The sequence below is a fragment of the Pectinophora gossypiella genome, chromosome 9 (genome assembly GCF_024362695.1).
Source record: "Pectinophora gossypiella chromosome 9, ilPecGoss1.1, whole genome shotgun sequence".
NCBI lineage: Eukaryota > Metazoa > Arthropoda > Insecta > Lepidoptera > Gelechiidae > Pectinophora > Pectinophora gossypiella.
This window is the reverse complement of record NC_065412.1, coordinates 6,324,946-6,352,923: the sequence shown is the minus strand read 5'-3', so window position 1 is coordinate 6,352,923 and position 27,978 is coordinate 6,324,946. Positions and strand designations below refer to the sequence as shown.

General features: G+C 37.6%; 1 protein-coding gene across 1 annotated transcript in view; it reads left to right on the top strand.

Annotated features, from left to right (window-relative positions):
• Nucleotides 1-26,026, top strand: part of LOC126369848 (all trans-polyprenyl-diphosphate synthase PDSS1) — a 45,921-nt gene extending 19,895 nt beyond the window's left edge. Inside the window, exons 4-8 of the mRNA XM_050014412.1 lie at nt 3,375-3,516; nt 20,204-20,293; nt 21,686-21,817; nt 23,413-23,607; nt 23,865-26,026. Coding sequence (XP_049870369.1) covers nt 3,375-3,516; nt 20,204-20,293; nt 21,686-21,817; nt 23,413-23,607; nt 23,865-24,086 — 781 coding nt within the window. The 3' untranslated portion in view covers nt 24,087-26,026. The remainder of the gene's footprint in view (nt 1-3,374; nt 3,517-20,203; nt 20,294-21,685; nt 21,818-23,412; nt 23,608-23,864) is intronic.
• The last annotated feature ends 1,952 nt before the right edge of the window (nt 26,027-27,978 follow it).

Below are 27,978 nucleotides of genomic sequence, written 5' to 3'. Positions count from 1 at the left end.
TCCATTCAGTAAAATAGTTTGTTCAACAAGTTGCTCAGAACAAGTGTAGATTTCGTGAGAGGGGACCTAAGCGATTCTTTCAGAAATGTGTTTAGTACTTAGGGAATTAACATATTAAAAGCCCCCAGTTTTCGCTAATACCTCAGAAACGGAACATCCTAGGTCCCCTCTCATGCACTCTACAACCCCTTTATTGACCGCTAAACAAAACCTGTCATAAACGTGTCCACCGAACGCTGTTAGACCCCTGCCATATCCGGAATTATCCGTACTTTTATACCACCTTATATATCTTCCATATTGTAAAAACAACAGAGTTGTGTCCGTATGTGGGACCATTATATGGGCGATGGGCTCACCTTGTCTCTCACCTTGGATGATGAGAAAAAAAACTGTGTCTTATTTTATGACCACGCCCTTGCGGTGAAACTATTATAATCCTTTAAAATTAAGTAGTCACATGCTACAATTTAGTAATGTTGTGAATGTAATCGTTAGAAGTAAATTGCTTTTCACGGACCGTTTATGAGTAAACTGTCTATTAACGTTGATCGTTATGATGAATGTCACGTGATTTGTTCGTTTTTCGCCATTATCTTAATCTAGTCGCGAGTTAATGACATTTTCTCTCCAGACACGTCTCGGAGTCGGCTTCTCGCGGCAATAAACCCTCCTTTATGCAATACAATGTTGCGAGAAAGTAAAGAAAGTCAAATATTTTCTTGAAAAACTATCGTGTTTAACCACCATGATTCCGTAAATTCCATAAATGCTTGTTATTACATCAACCAACAAAAGCCACAGGAGTTGGGTAATCTTTCGGAATTGGAAAACAAACTTATATTACGAAATTTTATCTAACGAAGAATGGTGCGATCTACTCTTCATTAGATGAAACCAGCTTTGTCGGAACTACGCTTACAATCGGCCAGTGAATGTTTGCCAATGGTTCCATTGAGCTAGACTCTAGACCACGGGTTGCTCAACTCTTGGCCAATTTTTGCGGTTGGATACCGCATCGCTCATAGTTCAAGGTCCAGTGGACGTCCTTGAACGGCCGCTAGCTGTTAAAGACACACTCGACTGACCTTTCGCTATAAAACTCGAGATGAGCATTGTGCCTTCTATTATTGGTGATGTAAAAGGCTATTTCATTTCAACATAAAGCCTTTTTGTTTTTTGGTGGAAATTAAAATGAACGTGATCTTAGACACTTAATCTTAGAACCGCAATATTGTCTCCGATTTTTAGCTTAGCTTTTTTAACCTGTCACCTCAAATTAGGCGTTACGAAGGCGCTTGTCGTTTCCATATGCCATGTGGTATTTTAAAACGCTCTTAGCAGATGAACGTACGGAAAACCCAGAATGCGTATCCTGGACACGTATGGGGTTATTTCAATAAATGAATAGCAATGTTTGAATATGGTTATGTAGTGAGTTCACGCTTGCTATGATTTGCCGTGGACGGACTGCTCGATACATGCGGAGAATATTTTAAACAGAAAATGTGATAATACAGTCTGATACTCTTCTGTACTTGTCTACACGTGGATTAGACAAATGATTTTTGAAATAGAGAGAATGCTGTGATAATATTGTAGTGACCTTGTCATGTTCTTCGGAGAAGGGTCTTTCGATCAGCAAGACTATTACAGTATGTGACAACATAATGAATATTAATTAATATAAGCAGTAAATAACGTAATGAGTGTTAGCAATGTTTTGATTTTAATATTTTACCGAAAAGGTGTCCGTTTTTTATTTCACTTACTTAAAAGCCTGTTATCCATACTGGGTTTGGCACAACCGCAAGTTGCCAGATATAAACTATACTTTATTTTCTCATAATCTATTTTTTGAGTATTTCAAAGACTTAAAAACTTATTAAGATAAATGCGTCCAATTATTTCCTTGCGGTCTGTTTGCGATCTGTTGCAATTTTCGGGTTCATTAAGTTCAAATAATATTTTTATAAACGCATAAGCAGTCATATTTTGCTAAAATATTTTTTTACTAATCAATTATTTTCTTTTTCTTGAAGTTTGTGGCGGTTTCCTAATTTGACCTTGTTATGAATCTATTAAAGCTAATTTACCCTTGACTTTACTCTCACCGTGTATTTAATGACATGATTACTGGTAGGTCCGCACACTGACGATATTTGTAGTAACAATGTTTTTGTATATATAAATAAAAGGGTTATGAAGAGCATTTACATTCATTCAATATTAAAAACGGAACCCTAAAAACGGACTTATCTTTTAACGATTCAATCAATCAGTAATACTTTATTGCACAAATAACATATAGGTCAAGGACAAACGGATAAAATAAGCACAATAGGTAACTATTCGTGGCTCCACTATCCCGATACGAAATCAACTTACGTATTATAACAGGTTTAAAGTTCACTTACATAATATAGGCAACTTGCAAGTAATGTGTACGCAGTACGCACCAGCTATAACGTTTTCATAAACAGCCGTTTTCTTCGGCTAATGTATGTGTGGTCAAGCAGGAAAACGTTTGCGGTTACCAACAATAGGTTACAGTAGCTCATTTGAGGCTAACAATTTGAGACATTCGAATTGCCTTGTTACGTTGTCATACTTCTTCTTCGCAATACCTAAAACTATTTACAAAATACTTTTTTGACTGTTACTTTTTAGACTTATCTCTGTATGTTCATGATTATCAAACGCAATAATAAACTCCTTTTCTTGTGATAACTTATGGCTCTTTCCTTCTTGTCTTGTGTGGGTTGTGAGTTCAATGACCGACCACATTAACCCTGTCTGTTCTTTTCGTCAAATAACCCGACAAAGGTCTTAGTTAAAATACTAGCTAGCTTCTTCACTGTCGTGCTATCTTTGTTCGTCATTTCATCGCGAAACAATTTTTTTTGGCTGTCAATATGCACCAGCACAGTTTCCAAACGAAAGCAACGGTCCCGCTATTCATCATTGCATTATATAACTATCGGTCGCTCATACTTCGTCTGCGTATGTATCTGTATACATTACAGTATAATGTGTTATTTTGATTTATGAGCTATATTACTGTAATTTCATCAAAGGCTGTCCAATAGTTTTTATGTCAAAAACGTAACAAACATCCTCACAAACTTTTGCGTTTATAATATTAGTATTATCTTATCTAGCCTATTCGATCCCACTGCTGTGCAAAGGCGTCGCCTTAATTTTTCCACTCCTCTCGACTTTGCGCGTTTTCCGGGCAATCCCTCCGATAAGGATTGAGGTCGTCACACCATCAAATATTAGTCTTATATAATAAAAAAATGTTCATAAACAATAGTTATTTTTTTCCATTACCAACATTGACAGTTACTGTTATGAATTGTTTGTATTATCAGTGCACTGCTGCCGTCGCAGCGGCAAGTGGCGATGATCAGCGAGATGATCCACTCGGCGTCGCTGATCCACGATGACGTCATCGACCAGAGCGACTTCCGCCGCGGGAAACCCTCCGTTAACGTGCTCTGGAACCACAAGAAGGTAAGCATCTTATTCAAACCATAAGGCGATGAAGATTTCGTTCAATGAAGGGTATTTAGGTCTACTATTTGGACGTTATTGAAATTTATACAAGAAACACCTAAGCAACATCTTATTTAGCTGATGTGATGTGATGTTACGGTAACTGGTGATACTGTGTTCTTGGGCGAGTCGACTCAATTTTTTTTTTTAATTCAGAATTTCATAGGTAATTATTTGTTTGTTTTTTTTTTTACATTTACATTTTTGAAATGAAATAGCCACAATGAAGATCGAGAATACAGCGACATTGCATCAACTTGGTTTTATGGGAAACTTTTTGCTACCATTACCATGCCATGGCATGATAGAATGTTGCATCTTGCTAATGTGAACGTGTGCATTGCATTCAATACAAGTTGAGAATTAGCAGAACACGCAATATGAATTAAAAATTAATCATGAAATATTGATAAGCTATTCGCAGAGCACATTTTTTTCAAGGCCCATCGAAGTTACAAACGAATAATATTAAGATTCCAATCGAATTCCGTCGTCGCCTTTCGTTTTCATTGAAAATTTATCGGTTATTAACATTCTGTGAAGATTGAAACACTTCGAAGGCCGTATTTTAACTGTGATTAGTTGTAGACGATCAATTGAATGCCCATATAAATGGATTATTGCTAGTGTTATAAGCCTATGAGTTCATTTATCGTTGTGCTCACGTCCTGCGGAGGTATTTGCCTCAATGTACATAAGATCGGTCATCGATATTACTGTAACATCACGACTATAACTTATCTACTGATTTATATTCCAATCGCTGTCGCTGAAGGGTTTAGAGCTTCTTGGTCTTGCATCATTAATAAAGTAAAGTAAATCTTAAAGATTGAAAGATTGTAGAAGAATAAAAGTGGTTGGTGAACGTCATGCATATTGTAATTTCCTATGAATGTACTGTCGTACCGGCGTTATGAATCAGAGATGTAGAGTCGCTTTAACATGTTTATTATTCAAATTCTTATTATTATAACGTATTAAATATAAAGGGGAGCTGGATAGAAAACCACATTGTGAACAGCATGAGGCGGCATCGACACCCCCCGTCATCAAATATACTATCATTCAAAAATACAAACAACGCGCCAGCCAGCATGATGTGCTACAAGGAGTTCACATCATTACAGTACATTTTAGATTGGTATCCTAAACTCGTCTGGATGTGAACGTATTTACTCTGTGAAGTACTGAAGATAAAAAATCTATTGACCGATATCGCTGATAACAAACAGTACGCTGCGACTACTACCAATATTGTCACAGGAAAAGTATGACGCATTTGAGTCATTTGCCAATTCACTTACACGTTCTAATTTTTGGACAACTGCCACTAATCTCTGTAAAAGTATTGTCTAATGTTTTTTTTTCTTTTATGTAAATGTTGCTAGCGTAGTTTTGAGAATTTTTCATTTCAATATACAATGTTATATACCTTACTAAGCCACTTGCACAATTCCGATGGAAATGAGTGACAAAAAACTATTTGGGCGTGATAGAAAAATACGGCAAACTGGGTTACAAGGCCGCGACGGTCGGAGTGGAGTAGTCTAACATGAGGAAGCTATCGGCGTGAACAGAATCTCAATTATCACCTAGCTTCGATCTAACGGCGGCGCGACGTATGTACTGTCTAGTCTAGTGTTAGGTACACTATCGTTTTGTCTGCGAGTTTATGTATCTATTTCATACCTACCTTGAAAAAATTCAATCTTGAAAAACATAGAAACAATACGTACAATATTTAAAACACCATCGGCAATTGAGCATTAAATGTATTTTCGATTTTTAAGTTAAGTGTCATAAAAATATTTATATTTTTACTTCCAAACAATACAATAATTAAAATTTTATTTGTATAATTTATGAACCTAACTAAAAAAATCTTTATTTCTTATTTAGTTTTCAAGTATCTGACCTTTTCCATCATGAGAATCATGATTCATTTGCAGTTTCCAAATAATTTCTGAATGACAGGTGCCATTGTTCTCTATTGGGATAACCGATGCGAATTAATATGTACTCAACGTCTCGATCACGTTGTATGGAAAGTGTAAATAGGCTATTGGAATAAGGCGCGGTGCGTTCCATTCATTATTCACCAACGTCTGTTGCTAGGCAACACTTCAATTTTTTTACACACGTGCTTCCATACTGACCAGTACGTCGTCGTTAATGTACGGTTTGAAGATGCTGTAAATTTTAATGGGCGATTGAGGTATGAATGTAGATTTGTTTCGTTAGACGCTTAGTCATGTAATGTAGCTCAGAATTTCCCATATTATCGTTGATCAATACAAATACATACGTCAGTAGACGCCCTTCCGAGGCCAAGGGAGGCTGAATCACAAGTTGTTGGAACCTATAGCCACATTGGGTGCACGTGTCTTAAGATAATTATATGATGAACTGTATCGTTGTGGTGACTCTATCCGTTTGAATATCCGTCATCATGTTACACACCAAGCGTGCCTATTCATAGTAGACTCCTACAAGTTGTTTGTGAAGAGCACCGTAAAAGATTTTAAGTTATTCTGCTCGTTCCAGACTGTGCAGAAACGTACTCGTAATTTTAACTGCAATTACGAAGTTTAGTACTGTATAAATTCCTTTGAACATTACTTTTTTTTTCACGAATAAAACACAAAAGCGTAGACAAAACGATTGAATAAAATAGTAAATAGTCATGAGCATAATAGTTTCGGTCGGCGGGCGTGAGATCTGGGTTAAGATCACGCCATTCAAGCCGCGCTTATTGAACACTCTCCGTACTCCACTCCAGCGTATGCTCGCACCACGCGTAGTTTCTCGACAAGCACCGCCGCCGTGATAATCAACTTTCTTCCTATTAATTTCAACGTAACTTTATCGCTATAATTACAATAAACTTTCCCTTTTTAGGGCTAATTATAATTAATTATTCGGCGCATCGTCACTCGCGTTACTTGCGGACCCTAATAAGGCTTCGGTGTTGTAACACTTGAAATATTTTTGCCGGTAACTTTGCTGGTGTTAAAAATTATAGAGTTACAATTAAATGCACGGCACATTGGTGCCTCAGCTCTGTAAAATGTAATTAAGTGCTTAAATTAATAACGATTTGGACAATCGATACTTGACATAAATAGTCAGCAGATATAGGTGTAGTTTGTGAAGATTATGAAGAAATCTACGGTTCCGATAATTATCTTTAGCAATGTTAGCTTTTAGCTTAAACTTGTCCACGTTATTTACCCATTTGTTCGACAAATATTAGCTTTTGTAGAGTTACGTCCGCAGTATTCAATTTCGTTTTCGTTCTCCATAGAAAGCCATTTTTGCACGACCTCATCTTTGACGTCTTACTTTTACTGACGGCAGTAAAATTCTGTATGTGTTAAGTGGTTTGTTGTTTGAGCGCTTTGCGTTTCATTTTCAATAGACACTTCGAACCCGAGTAACAGTTGATCTACTTTTTACCTAAAAGTGTGAATGGGATTATACAGGTTGTTGCTCTCTGTAAGTAAAATGAGAATAAAATATGATCTGTGTGAAGTAGTCCGTGGCGCTCTGGCGAGGCTTCCAAGCTCTACGTCTCAAGTGTGAGCTGGTTGTAATGCTGTTCCTTTCTCTCTCAGCTGGCTCGGTCGCAGCTCAGCTTGCAGTCGTATACTCGTCGCTGCCAGCCGCCCAGTTAGCCCGTACTCACCGGCTACCACGAAAGCTGGACAGAACTCGGTGAAAGTGCCTCGCGGCCCCATACTACATCTTTAATATCACTGGAGTTTTCCTTGTTGTCGTAAAACTTGCATAATGTTCTATAAATAAAGCCCTTTTTGTCATGCATGGCGGAGAACACCATGATCATGATCAGCAAAAATGGATGTTGGTAATTTATTAAAGAGTTTTTTGCAGTAATTTCCGTTTTGAAAATAAATACTTATCAAAATGAATCCTTGATGAGATCGGAATATCCGGTACTTGTATATTTTGAAGTTTACAGCTGTAGAGGTCGACTACGTACAGTACAACTATGCGCCCAATGTTGAATAAACAGAAGCTAGCTCGGGCGTCACGTTTGGGACACGACCATTTAGTAATATATCTCTTCAAATAAATATATTTGTTAAACATATTAGGGTCATTAGATTTGTCAAGGTAATTTTCGTAAGCAGTGTCACACATCATTTTAATAATCCGTGCTGGGATTTTGTTGAAATTTTGTAATTTAATATGATCAAAATTTGTTTTATTACGCAATTTACATAAAGCATGATCTTAAACAAAGAACAGTTGAGACGTAAGTGATGGAACAAAGCAAATGGGATTTTACAGCATGAATACGAAGGTATTGCACGGGCACTTTGTTCATAGCCTTATTAAGTCAACTAGTACGCGAGACGCGTTGTCGCCCGTCCTTCACGAGCGGAATGCTCGGCAACGGTGGGCGATTACATCTTCCGGCGATGTCATCTTCAAACTACACACGCTGCAACAAACCCACTTAGTACAGTCAATATTGTTCTTCCTATATACTCTGTGTACTCCGCTACGAAGGTCGCGTTGAGCAATAAGCTCGACCTTTGCCTATGAGCAAAACTTATTTTCATAAACTTAAGTGCACCAAACTTAGCTTTATATAATGTTTCTTTTGAAATGAACATTTTACCATTGCGTGTCCAATACGTGTGAAATTTTATTGATGTCCACAACTCGCAGTTATTTCAGTTTAACTCGTATTTGTTTAGTTGTGTAAAAGGTGATAACAATACGGTCACTTCTCTGGCAATATATTAGGAAACTCTCGTGTCTCTATCGATATGACCTTAGTATATCGTTAGAGTATTGAGGACTATAGGCCTCTGAAATTACACACCACATAGCGACAGTCGCAAATTGACCAAATTCCACAAGTTCGCGGATGTTAACACAATGTCCAAACTCAACCAAGATCTAATAATCTGTATTTGAGTTATGTCATTCATACACACTAACGCCCCAAAAAAGTATATGTATGCATAACATTTATGTACATACGGCATCAGGATATCGGGCGTGACTATTTGCTTTTAGCTCATTTATGAGATGTTACCTCGAATGTATGCGAGACTGTTTGCCGACACGTTATGTAATTAACTCGAGCTTTACATTCTATAATAATAATAATAATAATAATAATCTTTATTGAACATAGGCTTACAATTTTACATTAATAAAAATATAGACAACTATAATAAGACCAATTACTCTAGATATGCGGCGGTCCCTGCACTAAGCTCAGCTTGTATCGCAGGGGCCAGAGTACGATTTCCTGTCAGGATTTACAAAATGGACACACGGACAGAATACAGAGCACTATGAAAAATTATAAAATTCTAAGTTGTTTGATTTGTATTTATTGGGATTAGATCATGATCGTGTTTGCTCATAAATTATTCTAATTGCAGTGTGATGTCGTTGAACCCTTGGTTTCCTTACAATGTAAAAATATGCGTGTTTCATAGTGTTGCGAAGTGGTCCGTGACAATAGGCGAGGTTGCCGAAGATGCGGGCAGACGTCAGCGCGCGATTGCGATTCTTATCGTAGCCGCGAGTCGCGACCATTGTTCAGAATATGTCGCACGCTACTTATTGTTCTGTGCCCCGACTGCGCTGGCGGGGGAATAGCGATATACGAATGAGGAGCGCACGCGATATGAATACTGGCTAGTTTTTTCAACAAAGAACATAAATATGTAACAGCCGAGCCGATAGCTCAGATTATAGTGTAACTACTTAGCATCACTCCGATTTAATCTGTGGCGTAGTTGAGGAAAAACTTAACTGAAAGGCTATTGCCCTCTCTAGTACACGACTCTTACTGCCTAGTATTGAATTGCTTTTTAAATTAAGAATGAAATGTTCGCATTGGATGTGCCAGTTCGCTCAGTCTCAATATCCGCTTCTGGTCCCAATTTCGCGTGACGCAACTGTCATCGCTCTAGTCCACCTTCTTAACGGATATCCGATGTATTAATATTTAATTAATTACGGGACATTATATAACTCAAGTACATTAAATACACTCTAAAAATAATAATTTTAGTTTTATTGCTAACTTACGTGTCGTTTTCACCGTAAGCATTTGTGCTGTGAGTAGCCATTCATGAGCTCTATAATGAATTCTTTGTTATTAATGGGCAAAACGGAAAAAAATATTTTTGAATGTTAAGAGAGAAAAATGAAATAAGAATGTCAGATTTGTGAAGATTGGTTGACTTCCTATCATATGTACGTATTCTCTGCAAACATATGGAATGCTCCAAAACTGAAGTCAACTAACTTGCCCATTATAAAAAGTAGGTCCCTCGTTCTTATCAAGAGCTTGACTCTATGAAAACACAACTACAACACAAAACAAAACCACACCTGACTATAATACAATAAAGGTTCATCATTGGTCAGATTGTGGCTCTCGATCGGAAGGACACTGGACGGCCGTGGCCGCGGGTGGTAGCTTTCACCGCCGGAGGGGCGGAAGGGGGGATCATCTATCAACACACCGGCCGATACGTCTCGTGCTCAGGTGCGAGCCGGCAGGGTCACTGAACGGTGGCCACACACACACTAATCCACACCCAAACATTTCACCTCCAAACCTCCACCTCTTTCAAGTCGTTTCCAAACACGAAGGTCATTGAAAATCTCAAATATTATTGCAATCTCCTTAATAGTTAATCTAAACGGAATTTAGGCGATTTTCTTTAACATTATTTAATTTAATTCCACATATATTGGCAAGATTTTGGTGTGAGTTGAAGAGAAAGACCCCGGTGTCCGCGGCCGAACAACTTTCTCTTTATTTCGTTTTTAGGGCCTTGACCGTGATTACGGCGCGGGACACTTTGCCCTAATATTGATCTTTATTTATTACTGTCTCGTTTCATTCAGAACCCAATTTGTTGTCACATAGTATTAGGACAGGTGTGGTTAAACTTAATATATCATTTAAGCGGCTTAAAATTGAATAGTTTATAGTAGGTAATAGTTTATGTACGCGACTATTCCTTACTATTTAATTTATTTACCGACAATTTACGTTTATAATGAACTATCGACTCGCAACGAAGAAGAATTCTAAACTGTAGTCTCATAAGTATTGCGTTGCAATAATATCTGTACGCGTAATGACGCACTGTACTATTTGAAGCCAAACTACTCGTTACATGATGTAATTGTAAATCAAATGCTTTGAGAAGCCCTATTAACATTTTAGGTCAGTGGATCGCCTATTACTACTTTTATGGGAACGTTATGTAAATTTTATTTAATCAGAATTCGGCAGCTCGGTCGTATAGAGAATTTGGGGGCAGTATAGGGTCTTATGGCGTCGAGATAGCTCGTATTTTATGGATTAAAATTTCTCTTGAAAGGTCGTTGTAGTTAGTAAAGAACCCGACTTGGCTCTTTGTTGCCCCGCCGCTTCTCCACTCGGGTGTCAAGTATTCACACATCTTTTTATACCTATAATTACGATTGCAAGACTGATTTCGAACGCATAGTGAATTTTTTTACCGTTCGTAATGACATTTTTGTGGAGAATTTTTCTTAACCCGCATTACATGATGCCATTTACAGTGAATTGTAAATGATTCATGTTTAATTTTATTTCTTCGAAACATTAATCAAGTGAAAACTGTATCCAACTGTAAATCAACGTTACGGGATTAATTTACTTTTTATTTTTGTCATTACTATAATATCTTGTCGAGCAAAGCACGCAGGTGAACGCGTTGATGTCTTTTGTACGGAGCGCGTTAAAAATCTACTAGAAACGTGACTGGCTGTGTTTAAACAATACAACTACGCAATCGATGCACACTGTTGCACCATGCGCAATTTTAGTTTAATTTAACATAATGAATGAACGAAAGTTTGTAAACTATTACTTTCTATTGGCATTCGGCACGACCTAGAGTTTCATTGAAAGCAAAATTCGGCACTTTCCTCGGATGACTAGCAGAGTAGGTATTATAAGTGTGCGAAGTAAAAACTGGTCTTGATAACTGTAGTGCGCACGCGCGGCATGGAGGGGGGGGGGGGGGGGATGTAGGTCAGCAGCGCGCCATCCGCCCGGAGCCGGCAATTAGATCCTAAATTAACGTAATGAGGAACGTACTATTCTTACATTTCCACCTGCGAACATAGGACGTTTCGTGACACGTGTTTCTAGAAAACACTGTTATCTGATAAAACACATTTTCACTATTATTATTTCAACACAGATGGATAAGGTTAGGTTGTATTAGCATGTTATAAGGGTACCGTCGGTGTGGATAATGGGATAGGCCTTGATTGGAACGAGCGTCTTCATGTCAAGGTCGCTACTGGCTCTGACGCGGCGCGGCGTGCGACTGTTGCTGCAACAGCGGAACGTCGCATGCGCATCAGCAAGCTATAGTTCCTCTCACATATTTAAACGAATTTATGTATTAAAATACGTATTAATATTATCATACTCGTAATAGGAAAAACAGCGACGCCATTCGATTTTGAAGTGGTCAGTGATGATGGGGATTATTATGACAGTAAATTATATACCCTATTTACTTTTTACATATTGTTGTAATTTTATCCAAGATACCTCATCGGCATTAATGAGACCAGATTTTTACCGGTATGCACGCCACCTCTAGCCAGGCAGGTGTGTCGAAACGATGGCCCACTCGTCGGCCAATAATCGCCACTAGATACCCGCCGGTTTCGCAACCACTGGACCGACCACTCACTCTATACGAAACACTTCGATCCAATGTAATTCGAACGTGTATCGATCTCCACAATCGTTGTTTATACATAATAGTCTACTTAGGGAGTAGACTATTACACACCAAAGAACAAAATCAAGGAACTGGTAATTTTTCTCGGAATAAACCGTGAAATTCATATTTCGAAATTGAACTGTGACAGTATGCAGAAAATGTCAGCGTTGTCCCAACCAAATGGGACGTTAAAAACTACTCGTTTGGACGCAATCGGTGTCTCGCAAGACGCTTTGTAGTATGGAGAGGTCATGCAGTACTAGTGCAGTTCAGGAAACTTGAAACACGTAAGAAAGCTAGTGGTGTGACGAGTTGTAGTAGTTTGTCAGGCGGCGATGGGAGAATCGGATGCTTAGTATAGAAGACGGTTGACCTTCCGCCGCCTACCCGACAGTGTCACGGCCGGCTTGCGAAACATGCACTAATCCCCGACTCACCAGACCACTTGTTCTACAAGACCACTCCAAATGTCGCAACCACCGGGTTCTGGTAATGGCCTTCAAACGCTCGCAATCTCGCGGAACGAAACGACTCAATCTCTCACTCCAAATTATTCATTAATTTACACAAACAATACACCACACAGGAGTTAACCCGAATAACAAGGTTGTACAATGTACATACATGTGTAATATTGTGTAAAGTTTGTGATTTGCAGTTGTAAAACTGTGATTTGCTTGTATTCAAACATTATTTTCTCGAGAGTCATGTTATTTAATTCATCTGCCTTTCTCCGTGAAACATTTCAGGGGTCAATGACATTCGATTGCCTTGAAATGGGAATACAAACCATTTGTTATTACATGACGAGCTTTTATTGTTATGACGGACGCTACGGCCGGCGCTTTTAAAACATTTACGTTGTGTTATACAGCCATCTGGAGGATGCAACTAAGACTTTACCGATTCAAACCAAGTGCAAACTTGCATTACAATGTATGGGTGTAAATGAATTACGGAATAGAAACTATACAACGCATTCAGAATTAAGTCGGTGTGAAATCGTAGAGATTTTTCTGGTAAATTATTCATGTGACTCGCGCTGGGCAGACTTTCGACACGTTCTTGTGAAAGCCTTTCACTCTTATCATGGGTGTTGTGAGTTTTTGTACAGATTACATGCGAGGTATGAGTGAAAATTGCATAAATATTTTTCGATTTGAGCGAACGACTCTACCATTACTTTAAAATTAAAAAATATATATTGCAGCACAACTGAAACGGTTTGAGGAAGCATAATTTAAAGTATATACTATACATTGACTGCAGGCTATCCCTCTGGTATATTACGAGTGGTTTGTCTATAGCGAGTCGGGTTGCTACTCTAGCAGTGGCGAGCAGGCACGTAACGGATGAGTTTTTAGCCTGGATAGCCGGCAAGACACAGCAGAAAGTGTGTTAATGCGTGCGTGATTTGCCCAACGAAGCGCGCACGACACGCGCCGCCGAGCGCTCCCGTGCGCGATCCCGTTGTTTTCAACATTAATTCGCTACAACTAGAACAAACACCATCTTGTTCATAATAGCTTTCTATCATTAATTTTCATAAAATTACTTTGTAACTAAAACTACATATTTATAGACGGCGTTTCTCTTCTTCCCTTTACGAATGGGTCATGACCTTCCTTACGCCACGTCTACTTGATGTTTCTGCGTAATTTCACTTTGTATGATAATGAAGATGTAGATAGCCCTGTTTGACAGAGTTCCGACTGAAGTCGTCGTTACGGAACATATCTGACAAGTTTACCCAATTAGCGAGTGCAAATATAAAGGTTTTACGCATTTGGTAATGCACGCAAGTGAGTACGGCGTAGGTTGGGAAATGTTTGATAAACATTCCATTAGACGTGATAGTTCAGTGTGTCACGGGGCTCGCGGCGGCGGCGCAGAGTGCGGGACTCACGCGCCGGACGCGCGTCCGGGTCCGGCCTCGTCATCTTATGGAAATACTCGTACGCATCACGTCACCGACCACTTTCACATTTTTGAACCCACCGTGTTTTAGCACAGTTTAGTCATTCATGACTAAATTCAAGTTTATGTAACCCATGATCTCGCTTCATTTGATTATTAATCACGCGACTTATACACCTGCCGAATGTGTTATAAATAAACTTATACTTACTTCATATTAAATTGTGCATATCAATGATATACTTAGGTGTATGATGCCTATTTATAGAAGTATTAGCTTTTTAATAGCCAGTATAAACATTAACTATGTAGTTCCAATGAACTTCAATTGTTTGCTCTATGTACCCGTAAAATCTCTTCTACTCAAGCAATTAAATTCTAACATAATTAGACATACGCTTTCATAGTCGTAAACAACGAACTTGACATCGTTTTACTGGTAATTAAACACAATTATTACTGTTGTTGTTTTAAAAAAATATAATAAAAGTAATATTCGAAATGTCTTTTTGCGTTGGAGTTCTATAAAATCAGTGACATCCCTTATTGAGCTATTTTATTTTGAGCCGTTCGCTTCCCGCTCGTTCCTTGCGTCGCAGTAGTTGTGTATGTGGGCGCAGCCGGCCGCTGGATGTAGGCTAACAAGTGTCCAGTGATTGTTAATGAGGTGTGTGTCCCAGCGGAGCGCGCCTGCGGCGGCGGCGGCGCGGGCGGCGCGAGCGAAACGGCCGCGCGCAAGCAAGCGCAAGCCATTAGTATGCGCCCGTCCGCCGCATCACAACTTTCTCGACATTCCTGATGCCAGCCGGAGAAATGAGCGCCTCACATACATACAACATTTATCATTTCCTATCCGTAAAGTTCACCCCATGAAAATACTTTACAATTACACCTGCTATCACATATTTTTATTTCCATCTATAGGTGTTAATAAAATTATCATAAATTGTACCCCGGCGATATTTATTGCAGACCTATAAGGAAGGTAAAAATATGGGTATCGTTCGCTGGCAAGACATTATTGACGAGGCATACCCACGTTGCATTAACTTGCTTCACGCCTGAGCTGTACTTTAATCAAATTTATTGTTCCGCTATCCAAGTAATGATTTACAGGTGAATCGCATCCTTGCGAATTATACGCGTGCTAAGTAGGTATCCGTACTTGCAGGTAGATGTAATTACCGACTTACCAGGCGGGCGTCATTGAACTGAAAACGAACTCACGATTCTAGTACTTTGAACTTGCGTTCTAAAGATAGGTATAAACATTCGACTATTAATCTATCGACAAAATTGTATAGTTCCTCAAAGCCCAATTAAGAATTACGATTTTTATTGTAGTACGCCGAAGTTAGGATTGCTTTGGGTTCTCCTTGAACACAATATATTTAATTTCTTTCCACTAAGATTTGTGTTGCCCCTAAAATTCTTAAGTTGTTTGTTAGTTTATCGTTTACATATTTCTTAAAGCTACTACTTTACTCGTGGATAACGCAAATGTACGTAGTCATTTACCGCCGTAGACAATTATTGTAAAATACTTAATGTGTGTCCTAGAAAATGCGTTACCTCACGACGCTTGTAATTCCTAATGGGATGGGCAGAACCACAACACGTAAGAAAACGACGTGTCATCGCTTGGTATTTGTGTCATATTAGTGTATAATAATGATGGAAATACAGAAACAATACTGCAGCAAATATGCACCTCATTTTCTATGAATCTACAATCTTATGACATATAAATATAAATAATATTAGATATATTTATTAGACACACACACAAATGTGTCTTTATGTATAATAATTTACATTTAATAAAAATAAATAGAATAAAATACATAAAACATTCCAATTACAATTGTTAATTAAAGGACACAGAACATTATTCTTCTTCTATCGTGTGGGTTGTGAGGTGGATTACCAACCCCTAGGGTTACTATTGACCCATCAAAGGCCCCTGACATGACTCATATAACGACTACCAACTTACATCAGTAAGTAGTAACCGGGGTCAAAGGCTTAACGTGCCTTCCGGAGCACGGATCATCTTTCTTTCGGACAATCAGGTGATTAGCCTGTAATGTCCTATAACCAAACTAGGGATCACAAAGTGATTTTCGTGATATGTCCCTACTGGGATTTGAACTCGGGGCCTCCGGATCGTGAGCCCAACGCTCAAACCTCTGGACCACGGAGACACAGAACATACAGACACAAATACATACATACATGATTACATAGTTATACATTTATAACAACATAACACACACATACATAGTTATAAATGTATAACTATGTAATCATGTATGTATGTATTTATGAGTGTGTGTTTATATGTACATAATATAATTTCAACATGGTCGGTACATGGGCCATGTCAGGGGCCTTTGGCGGCTCAATAATAAAATAACCTTGACACCAGGGTTGATGAGGTCGGTCATTGAACTCACAGTCCACTCGAGCGAAAAATAATCACACGTGAAGTTATTAAGTGCATATCATAACCAACGTCTGGCCGTGTATAATGGAACGTTCAATAAAACGAAAAAGTATTATAATGTGCCTATAAACTATTAAGGTGGGAATCCCTGGGTAGGTTGGAAGAGTTTACGCATATAAACAGCATGATAAATTTTATACTCAGTTAAATATAGCTAGATTAATTTGACAGTTGTCAGAACGATACTCGTACGTTTACTGAGAAGTCTCTTTCCCACTTTGCTGTATACTATCTTTCAAATCAAATCAAATCAAATATACTTTATTGCACAGAACTAGAATTTCAACAATCAGACATAACACATGAATACAGTACAATTTGGGCGGCCTTATTGCTCTAGAGCAATTTCTTCCAGGCAACCAACAAAAGGAAACAAACATTTACAACTTGGATGCGGGATGGTGCAACAAAAAAATAAATAAATAAATACCTAAAAGTAAAACTAAAGTTAATATAATAAATACTCTATACTATACGTACATATATTAATAAATACTCAATTTAATATAATAAATAAATTTAATAAATTTAATAAATAAAAAAAAAAATTATTTAATAAATTTTTTTTTATTAATAAAGGAGAATGGGCGAATCTGGTCCAAGAACCTCCACTGATGAGACTTATATGTAATGAAAGCTTATGCTTTCCCTATGAATCTGGCAAAGTACTATCAGATTCTGTCCCGGGGTTCTTTTTTTACGGCCATGTTTGTCCTGGCTAAAAATGTGATAAAATACAGTGGGAGCTAAAATCGGCTCAAGATTTGTTGCTGGATAACAAAGTCTACATAAATAATTATGTATCATATTGTATATCATTTTAAAGAGGATCTTTTCCAGAATCCGAAACATAAAAAAAAAAACAAAAAAATCTTTTTGTAAGCGAATTATAGTCAATTTATATCTGCAGCGCCATTGTTTCTCGGTAGCTAAGTTCAAGTTTCATGCCTTTTACCCCTTCCAAAAGTATCTTACCGATTTTTTTATATTGCTTCCGGAATTTGATCTGAGTGATAATAACAAGAAAAATAAATAAACACCTCTCCGATAGAGACCGGCTAAGCTATTGCCTATTGCAAGAAATCGTCATCATTAGCAAGTCATTACGGTATTGCATATTATAAGCTTATCAGCAACTTGGAACTTGGTCCAAGAACCTCCACTGGTGAGACTTGCATGTAATGATAGCTTATACTTGTCCTATGATTCTGGCAAAGTTCTATCAAACTCTGTCCTAGGGTTTTTTTACGGCCATGTTTGTCCTGAGTGTACAGTAGTGGACTGCAAAATCACCTCAGGATTTGTTGTCGAAAAACTATTTAACTAAGTCTATATACATAATTATATATCATAATGTATATCAATTTTAAAGGGAAAGGTTATCAGAATCAGAAACACAAATAAAAAAAAATGCATTATGTAAACGACTTTTAGCCAACTCACGTCCGTAGCATCATTTTTCTCAGCAGCTACGTACGAGTTTCGCGCCTTCCAACCTTTCCAAAGAAGCCCAATCATTTTTTCCTTCTTCTGATATTACATTCTTAACCTGACAAGTGACAACAAAGAAAAAAAAAAAAAAATAGATACCATTCCGATAGAGGCCGCGTAAGCTATGGACCTATTGCAAGATAACGTACTCAAAGGCTAGTCATTATAATCCAACAGACGTAACATGATTAGAATGCGGCGGGACGGAAATGTAGTACATCGCCTTATGCGAAAGAGACGAAATATGTGTCTCTTTAACACTAACAGCAATACAACTATACAACTATACAGCTTAGTACGAGAGAAACAAGAAATAAGTCATTCTAATCAAGATGCAATACAATGACTCTATTGTATACAAAAGAAACACATTAAACAAGTTCAGGCAATAACTGGTGCAAAAGGCGGCTTTATTGCCAAGGTAGCAATTACTACCAGGCAACCTTACGTTTACGATACGTTTGTTGTACCATTCGGCATTGTTTATAATAGAAGATATAAGCCTGGATTAATAAAACAAGATTGTGGTGAAAGAAAACATACTACATTTGCGTCCTCCCGCATTCTAATCATGTTACGTCTGTTGGATTATAATGACTAGCCTTTGAGTACGTTATCTTGCAATAGGTCCATAGCTTACGCGGCCTCTATCGGAATGGTATCTATTTTATTTCTTGTTGTTGTCACTTAGTCTTGTCAGGTTAAGAATGCAATATCAGAAGAAGGAAAAAATGATTGGGCTTCTTTGGAAAGGTTGGAAGGCGCGAAACTCGTACGTAGCTGCTGAGAAAAATGGTGCTACGGACGTGAGTTGGCTAAAAGTCGTTTACATACTTACTTAATGCATTTTTTTATTTGTGTTTCAGATTCTGATAACCTTCCCCTTTAAAATTGATATACATTATGATATATAATTATGTATATAGCCTTAGTTAAATAGTTTATCGACAACAAATCCTGAGGTGATTTTGCAGTCCACTACTGTACACTCAGGACAAACATGGCCGTAAAAAAACCCTAGGACAGTGTTTGATAGAACTTTGCCAGAATCATAGGACAAGTATAAGCTATCATTACATGCAAGTCTCACCAGTGGAGGTTCTTGGACCAAGTTCCAAGTTCCTGATAAGCTTATAATATGCAATACCGTAATGACTTGCTAATGATGACGATTTCTTGCAATAGGCAATAGCTTAGCCGGTCTCTATCGGAGAGGTGTTTATTTATTTTTCTTGTTATTATCACTCAGATCAAATTCCGGAAGCAATATAAAAAAAATCGGTAAGATACTTTTGGAAGGGGTAAAAGGCATGAAACTTGAACTTAGCTACCGAGAAACAATGGCGCTGCAGATATAAATTGACTATAATTCGCTTACAAAAAGATTTTTTTTTGTTTTTTTTTTATGTTTCGGATTCTGGAAAAGATCCTCTTTAAAATGATATACAATATGATACATAATTATTTATGTAGACTTAGTTATCCAGCAACACATCTTGAGTCGATTTTAGCTCCCACTGTATTTTATCACATTTTTAGCCAGGACAAACATGGCCATAAAAAAAGAACCCCGGGACAGAATCTGATAGGACTTTGCCAGAATCATAGGGAAAGCATAAGCTTTCATTACATATAAGTCTCATCAGTGGAGGTTCTTGGACCAAGTTTCATACAAAAGTGCCCATTGTCATTTAATATTTAATATATTCTTTCTGCCCTGTTGTCAAATTATTCAAGCTGCATTTAACGATATGTAGAATGTTTAATGTATGATGCTTTTTATTTCCACAACTCTCCCAACCCATCTAGGGATTCCCACCTTGATGTCTTATAGGTACGTTAATATTTTTTCCCTTTATATTGAATGTACTTGCTTGTACTTATTTTTTTTTCTACAGAACCTGTACGTAAAGTTTAATAAAATATATTAAATAGTGTGGTATATTGGTTCCAGGTGGCGATGGCCGGCGACTTCATCCTCGCTGTGGCGTCGATGATGATAGCTCGCTTGCGCAGCGATGACGTCACACTCGTACTCAGCCAGGTACAGTTACCGACTTATGTCCGGCCAAGTGGTTAATGCCATTTTAATTGAAGCTCCATTAAGTCCCAGTTTTACGCTGAGTAGGACTTTTGCCTACCCTCAACAATTAAAACATTTTTTCTTAGTTCTGCGTCATAAGGAATAGTTGATAAAAAAAAATAAACCAGTGTTTTTAGGCATGCAACTTAACTTGATTTTCCTTCGTCGTAAAATGGGAGTACAGTTTGGGTTCACTTTATTATGCAATGTAATATTCCTTAAATTTCGCTTTAACATCAGAAGCATGTAGTTTTGAAAATACGATGCGATAAAACATGAATAAACCTCTTACAACAAAACTTGTTGTACATTTTTCAGTATTGACTTTTATTGGCCAGGCTACTCTTATATTTTTTACCACAACAATGTCACCTTGCATGTACGAGTGACAAATGCCATGCTAATGGTGGAATTAGTCTGATAGTCAAAAGTAAGATGATCCGTGCTTCGGAAGGCACGTTAAGTTTTTGGCCCCAGTTACTATTTACTAATGTAAGTGAGTACTCGTTACATGAGCCATGTCAGGGGCCTTTGGCGGTGCGATCATAACCCTGATCACCAACATCACCAGGGTTGATGAGGATGGTATTCCACCTCACAACCCACACGATAAGAAGATAGTCTGAAGAAATGTCCATTTTGTGCTCACAATTGGATATATGGATAATTTATATCATTATGATTTTTTTTTGTATAAAAATACTATCCAGCTTACAACTGCATCTTAGTCTAAAGGGCATTGTTTGCATACTTACTTCAAGACACTTGTTTTATAATCAAAGCAAATGTGTAAACATTGCCAGCTTGCTTGTCTTAACATTGTGAAATATAGACCTTTGACAAGTTTAACTTAGATAATAGCGTCGCTTAAATTATTATTTGAACTGCCGCAGTCTGTGATTCGTCATTACAATCTGGAGTTGATCATTAAAACTAGAGTGAATAGTTATTCACAAAATAGGTAAGCGTGTACCATCCAGGGCAGAACTTTACTTACCATCAGTTGAGATTGTGTTCAAACGTGAAGCTGTCCCACTAAGTATATAATTTATACGTTAGAATAACACATATAGGCTATAATTTATAAAGATACATTCGCATACGAAGTCGCTGGCAGCCGTTAGTCTAGCTAGCCAACCTATACAAATATTGAAAGAAAAAGAAAAGAAAGGAAATCAAGAAAGGTTTGTATTTTTGTATGTATGTAAAAAATAAAATAGGCGTATGCTCTTGCTAATCGGAGTCGGAAAGTCGGAGCGGGTCGCTAGTTGTAGTTGTAAAACTAGAATTAAAATGATTTGATCAAACCAGTGTTGTTTTCTCGTGTTTGATGTAAGTGATGGTCGGTTCCAGGTGGTGACAGACCTGGTGCAGGGCGAGTTCATGCAGCTCGGCAGCAAGGAGACTGAGAACGAGCGGTTCGCGCACTACCTCACCAAGACATACAGAAAGACCGCCTCGCTCATGGCCAACGCTGTCAAGGCGGTACGTATTGTCAGTGGTTTTGGGCCTAAACTATATACAAATAGACTCACATTCGCTAAGGAGTTCTTCTAAAAAGGAGTCCGAACCGGGTTATACATACCTATACATTAAGTTATGTAGATAGTATAATATCGTTACCTCTGCCATGTCATGGCTGTTCAAATAAAGTGCAATATCGGTTGTACAGTGTCGTTACACGCTGTTGTGTGACAAGATGCGCTGCGGTCACTCCTTTACAGAGATTGGTTGTCTGTTTGTTATACGAGGTCTATACCCTAAACTGTATACTAGCGCTACTTATACTACGAATATTCACAGCTCGACTAGGCTCTTTCAACTGAGAGACTGCGCATTCCAATATGATGGATTTGTATTGGACGATGGGCTGATCCCCCATCACAAAATGGTCCATGTTATCCACCTTAGGCTTGAATACATTTCATAACAATTCATACATAGATACATATTCATCTCATCTGTGTCAAGTACAACATCAATTTATGTAATTTAAAAATATAATTCGAGAATCTCATTATATAGTAAAATTATACATTACATGAATCCTTTGTTTCCATTTAATTGCGACTGTTCGTCCTTGAAAACAACAATATGTTGGTAATCACACAAATTTATTTTTAATATTTGTATTATTTAAATTTCCATTAACTAAATAATAATCATCTGTACTCGACGAGCACATGAATAATGGATTCAAACACCAAAATGTATTTAAATATTGACACAGAAAAGTCTTTGTTAATGTTACATGATGTATTATACAATGTACGGATCAACACGCAAACACAACATGTAAATTTTCGTGCTATTTACGATTGATAATTAATGTATAATTGTAACTTGTAATTGGCTTGTAAACATAGAACTCGTTCAGTAGCTTTTCTTCCCGGGCATCTCATAAAATCCGTCATAGGGATTATGTAATATCTAACATGCATGATGGATATTTGTTATGGGGCAGTAGACTGATCCGTTGTCATCATAAGGTTGATTATCGATTATATTCGTCTTAGGACTTCGTATCAACAGTGGCTGCAAGATGTCTTTGATTACTTGTGGCTCTGCCCTCTCCATTAACGATTGTGGGCGTGAGATTATGTATCTAAAGAAAAAAAAAACCGATTATAGAACACTAAAATGTAGTAAAATATAATGTAATCTCATGTTATTAGTAATAAGAGGTAAATAGAGCTACAGGTAATCACAAGGCAACTAGCAGGCATTTTGATACGAAGTTTTAAAAATGATGTAAATGATAATAATGATGAGCCCGACGCCCGGGAAAATAATTATTCGATACAAATCACGCATAACCCAAGTACCCAATATAATTATTAAAGTTCAATTAAGACTACACGTAAATTAAATTTAAGACAATTTGTTTGAATTCATGTTTGTATCATAGGTAATGGATATCACGTGATTTCGGATTTGTGCCCATAACAGTTCTACATCATATTAGAAAAGTCACAATCCAAGTTTTGAGGGAGTTTGTCTGATTGTCTCTTGTGTCGGTGTTATATTTTCACTTATTTAAAATGAATGCTATTTTCAATAACATTCGTGTTTATTAACAGGTGGCGCTGCTGAGCGGTGCGGACGAGAGCACGTGCGAGCTGGCGTACCAGTACGGGCGCAACCTGGGCCTCGCCTTCCAGCTGGTGGACGACCTGCTGGACTTCGTGTCCTCAGCGCAGGCCATGGGCAAGCCCACCGCCACCGACCTCAAGCTCGGGCTCGCCACCGCGCCTGTGCTCTTCGCTTGCGAAAAAGTAAGAAGATCATTCTTATTCTATACTCAATATAAAAAATATTTTATTAGAATGACAACAGGACGAATACATATCAGCAAAAGTATTTATTATCAAGCTATTTTCATTGAATGAGTTATAATTAGGTCTCACGTGCAGAAAAGTGGGTCTACCATAGGATAAGGTTTACTTTATACTGGGTATTAATTCCATACTATAAATAAGGTATTCACAACTTTTCTGATCATCACATAAAACGATTTATTTCTAAATTGCAGTACCCGGAATTGAATCCAATGATAATGAGAAGATTCCAAGAGAGCGGTGACGTGGAGAAGGCGTTCGAGCTGGTGCACAAGTCGCGAGGCTTGGAGCAGACGCGGTTCCTGGCGCGCAAGCACGGCGCAGAGGCCGCGCGCCTCGCCGCCGACCTCGCCGACTCGCCCTACCAGAAGGGGCTCGTCTTCACCACCGACCTCGTGCTCAACAGGATCAAATAGCCCCCCCGGCTCAAATTACGCGATAGGACGACTTATGAAAGGCATCCACGGTTCTACGGCGACGCGCCGCCGCCCCGCCGCGGCCGCTCGCCCGATATTAAATGCCGATCCCCAGAGGATCGAACTCGAATTTTTACAACGGATTTTTGAAATAAGTCTTTAGTCTTTTATTTCTTCCGAGAGTACTTTGAAGATACTTTTTACTCTTGTTAAGATTGGCCTTTAAAAGGTTTAAAGGCTGCACGAAAGACCAGAGAATTTTGGATACCTTTTTGTATGCCGACAGAGGCATGAAACGTTTTAGTTAACTCTGAGTGAAGCGAACGTGAAGCTCGCGCCGCGAGGCGTCGCAGACTTGTTGGTGTGTGAATATATATTATTGTGTGCGCGTGGGTTATGTGAGTGCCGTTAAGTGGCGAGATATTATCGTAGATATTTTACGTTAAACCAGGTGCCCTGTTAAATTATGCATAATAAAGAATTGTACTCAATATATTTACGTATAAAATTATGTACACTTGTTTGTTACTGTTATCGGTTCGACCGACGGTAGACATCGTTGATGCGACGGATGAATATTATATGATACATATATATTATATTACGTATGTTTGTTTATGTACATATTTTTTTATTTGTATTTGTACACTTATTCGTATTTTACAAGCATATTTTCTCCCTTTTGTGACCTGATTTATTTTAAGATAATTTCTATGAAAATATTTTTTTACACCGTGAACTATCTACGACTGTCATGAATATATCGTTATAGAATGAGCGTGTAAGTGACTACGTGTTACCAAATACCGCGTTACATAAGTGTACGATTAATGTTCTGTATATGACTGTAGTCTGTCGTCACACATGGTCTATGCGTGCCGCATGGCAGCAGGTACACCCGGAGAGCCCTCCTCGTGCAATCTTCCCTGTAGGTGTAGTACTGTGCGTACTTCGCGCTGTGTAAATACTGAGAGTCATTGGATTAGTTACCCGCGTTTTATTTTCAAAACCAATTACCTCAATTTCTTTAGCGTACACGACGCATACCAGATGTGTATGTGGATTCTGATGTAGTATTAAATTGTAAGTTTTGTATGACGCCGCACAACACTTAGACAAAATCTTGGAGCCGTTAGAAAATTATTACATTTTATTGATATTAGGTAAAATTAGTTTTATTGTAAATATGTAATACAATGCGAGTTGTTCGTTGTAACTGAAGAACAATTATTTCGTATGATTGAGGTATAAAAGATGCTCACTCAAACATGCACCATGAGCGCAGTGGTTTATAAACTCTCTCTTGCAAGTTCTTGTTACTTAACAAAATATTAGTCATTAATACGGTAACAGTTAATGTAGGGCTGGCATAATGATTGATCCACTAAAATAATGTCATAATGGACATAATAATTAATGGAAAACGCAAACCGATGGTATACCTGAGCACATTCGCTCATAGGGAACGCAACTTATTTTTCCTGTTTCTAGTTAATTACTGATGGAGTTTTGTAAATACGAGTATTTTTTGGAAACGAATGAAAAATAAGCTGCAAAATGTAACAAATTCCCACGTTCCGTTGTTGCATTTGTGCTTTCCATTAAAGCGTGGTGTTAGAGAAAGGAATTATTGTGAAATCATAGGTATCAAATATAACTTGTTAACAATAGTGATTGAAATAAATTGAACGTGTCTTTAGAGTTGTTGTAACCAAATTCAAGTTTAAACGAAATTTCGTTGTTATTTGGTCATTATGTCCGCCAACACAGGAACGGCGACGGAGGTGTATGTTATGTACATTAATGTTAAACAATGGGAGTCAATGAAATTTATTTATATTTTATGTAGACACGTACGTAGCTCGTACTGTTTGTAAATATGATTACTCTGTAAAATGCTAAAATATAACGGATAATTTTTAATATAAACATTAGTTACAGATTATAGTTTTATTTCTTCAATTTACAGTATAATGCCCCTGTCACCGAACATTTCAAAAGATAGTTACTTGAACAATCCAATGGTTTCCGTCACTTTTTCTCCCGCACTACAACTATGTATAGGTATATACAGATAAGTGACAACGATAAATGAACATATCACACATCACATACGGAACATTTAACAACTCCCTACTCTACACGATATAAAAAGAGTCGTACAGTTTTTTATACGAATTTATTTATTGGTATCATGTAGAAAATTGAAACCCCAACACAAAATTTTAGACAGTTTCCGAAATTTCATCCACCACAAATTTAACCTATACAATAGGGTAGTTTCCAAGTAGTCTTTGTTACTTTTTTACAAAACGTCAAGACACGAAATTGCTATTATACGTCATAGAAAAACGTGATAAAATGTCGCACTTATTACATTTTTCATACTAAAATTCATAAATAAGGTCAATAGAAAAAGAAGATTTTAGATCTGTCTTTATTTAGTAAGTAATCACAATTTCATAATTTACCTTTGACCTAGGAAACTTAATTTCCTACATTTCACCCAAAACAAGACAAACCACAGTTTACAAGAAACAACACCGGCAGTCAATCTACTTGCCATAAGTACATGAATACATGACCTATATCGGAAAGGACGGCGTCAGTGCAAGTATACGAATGCAATACAGGGTATGTATTGCGGCAATCGATCGCCCCGCGCCCGGCACCGACAGGACGAAACACTCGCTGAAAAATGACACGAAAATACCTCAGCAACTAGCCTTCTTGCCGACAGAACACAATGCCCACTTAAGATGGTTTATACATCGGTTTATACATAAAATATTATGATATGATTTGAGGGAGGTTTAAAATAAGTTAAATGCTTATAATTTATAATAAAAATCAGTTTATAGGTAGTTCTTTTAATTGTTTAAATGTTAGAATGCACTAACCCGCTTTTAACCTAACCCGGTATTATATTTGTACAAAATTTTCCTGTACCCCAAAAGTTGCTTGGAAGAAATTGCTGCATGAGCAATAAGGCCACCTGTTGTGCTTATTTCTGTATCTTGTGTCCATTGTGTTCAATACATTATTTCATCTATCTATCTGAAAAATCCCCTCCATATCCCCTCCGGTTGATTGAGGGAAGCGCTATGCCCAGTAGTGGGACGTTGATATTTTTTTTATGTAATTTATAATAAGATGGAATATTCTCGTCTAGTCTTCAAACGATTGTAAATCGTAACAATTAAATAAACCTACAATGGAGCAGCGTGGTAGAGTATGCTCCATTACCATCTCCGGTTGTTTGAGAGCAGTGTCCAACGTTGTTCCCACTTCAAGTACATTCCTGGCAGTTGAAAGTCGCAAGTTGTGTAAAAAGAGTTTTAATACCTAGCCTTTAGGCCATATAGGATCAGAGTAAGTACTAGAAATAATAATTTGAAATAAAAAGCAGCCCTGTCCTTATTATTAAATAGATTTTACAAAACGAACACTCTTACTTTGGGAACATTCCCGGAAACAGTACATCACTAGAGGTAGCGCTGTTTACAATAAGCGCCATTTACAATAAAATGAATGTATAATCTCCATAGCGTATAAGTTTATTATTAACAACGCCTTTCAAAAAAGCTTTAGCAATTACACAAAACATACGATTAGACATAAATTGATTTCAGGGTAGGTAATTTGGACACGGAAACAACATGTTCATCATTCCTATTTTTATAGTTTTGTTAAACGCAATGGACACAGGTTCAGAGATGTGATATATTACGGGTAGGTAGGCTCTTTTAAGATAAATATCTAGTGTACCGTATCGTACGTTACAATAAAGTGCCTGCACATTGATACCACGCAATACGAAAAAAAAGTTGCAGTAGTTTGCTGTTGTAACTTATATGATGAGGTACATGACGAATTTTGCGCAAATAAAATA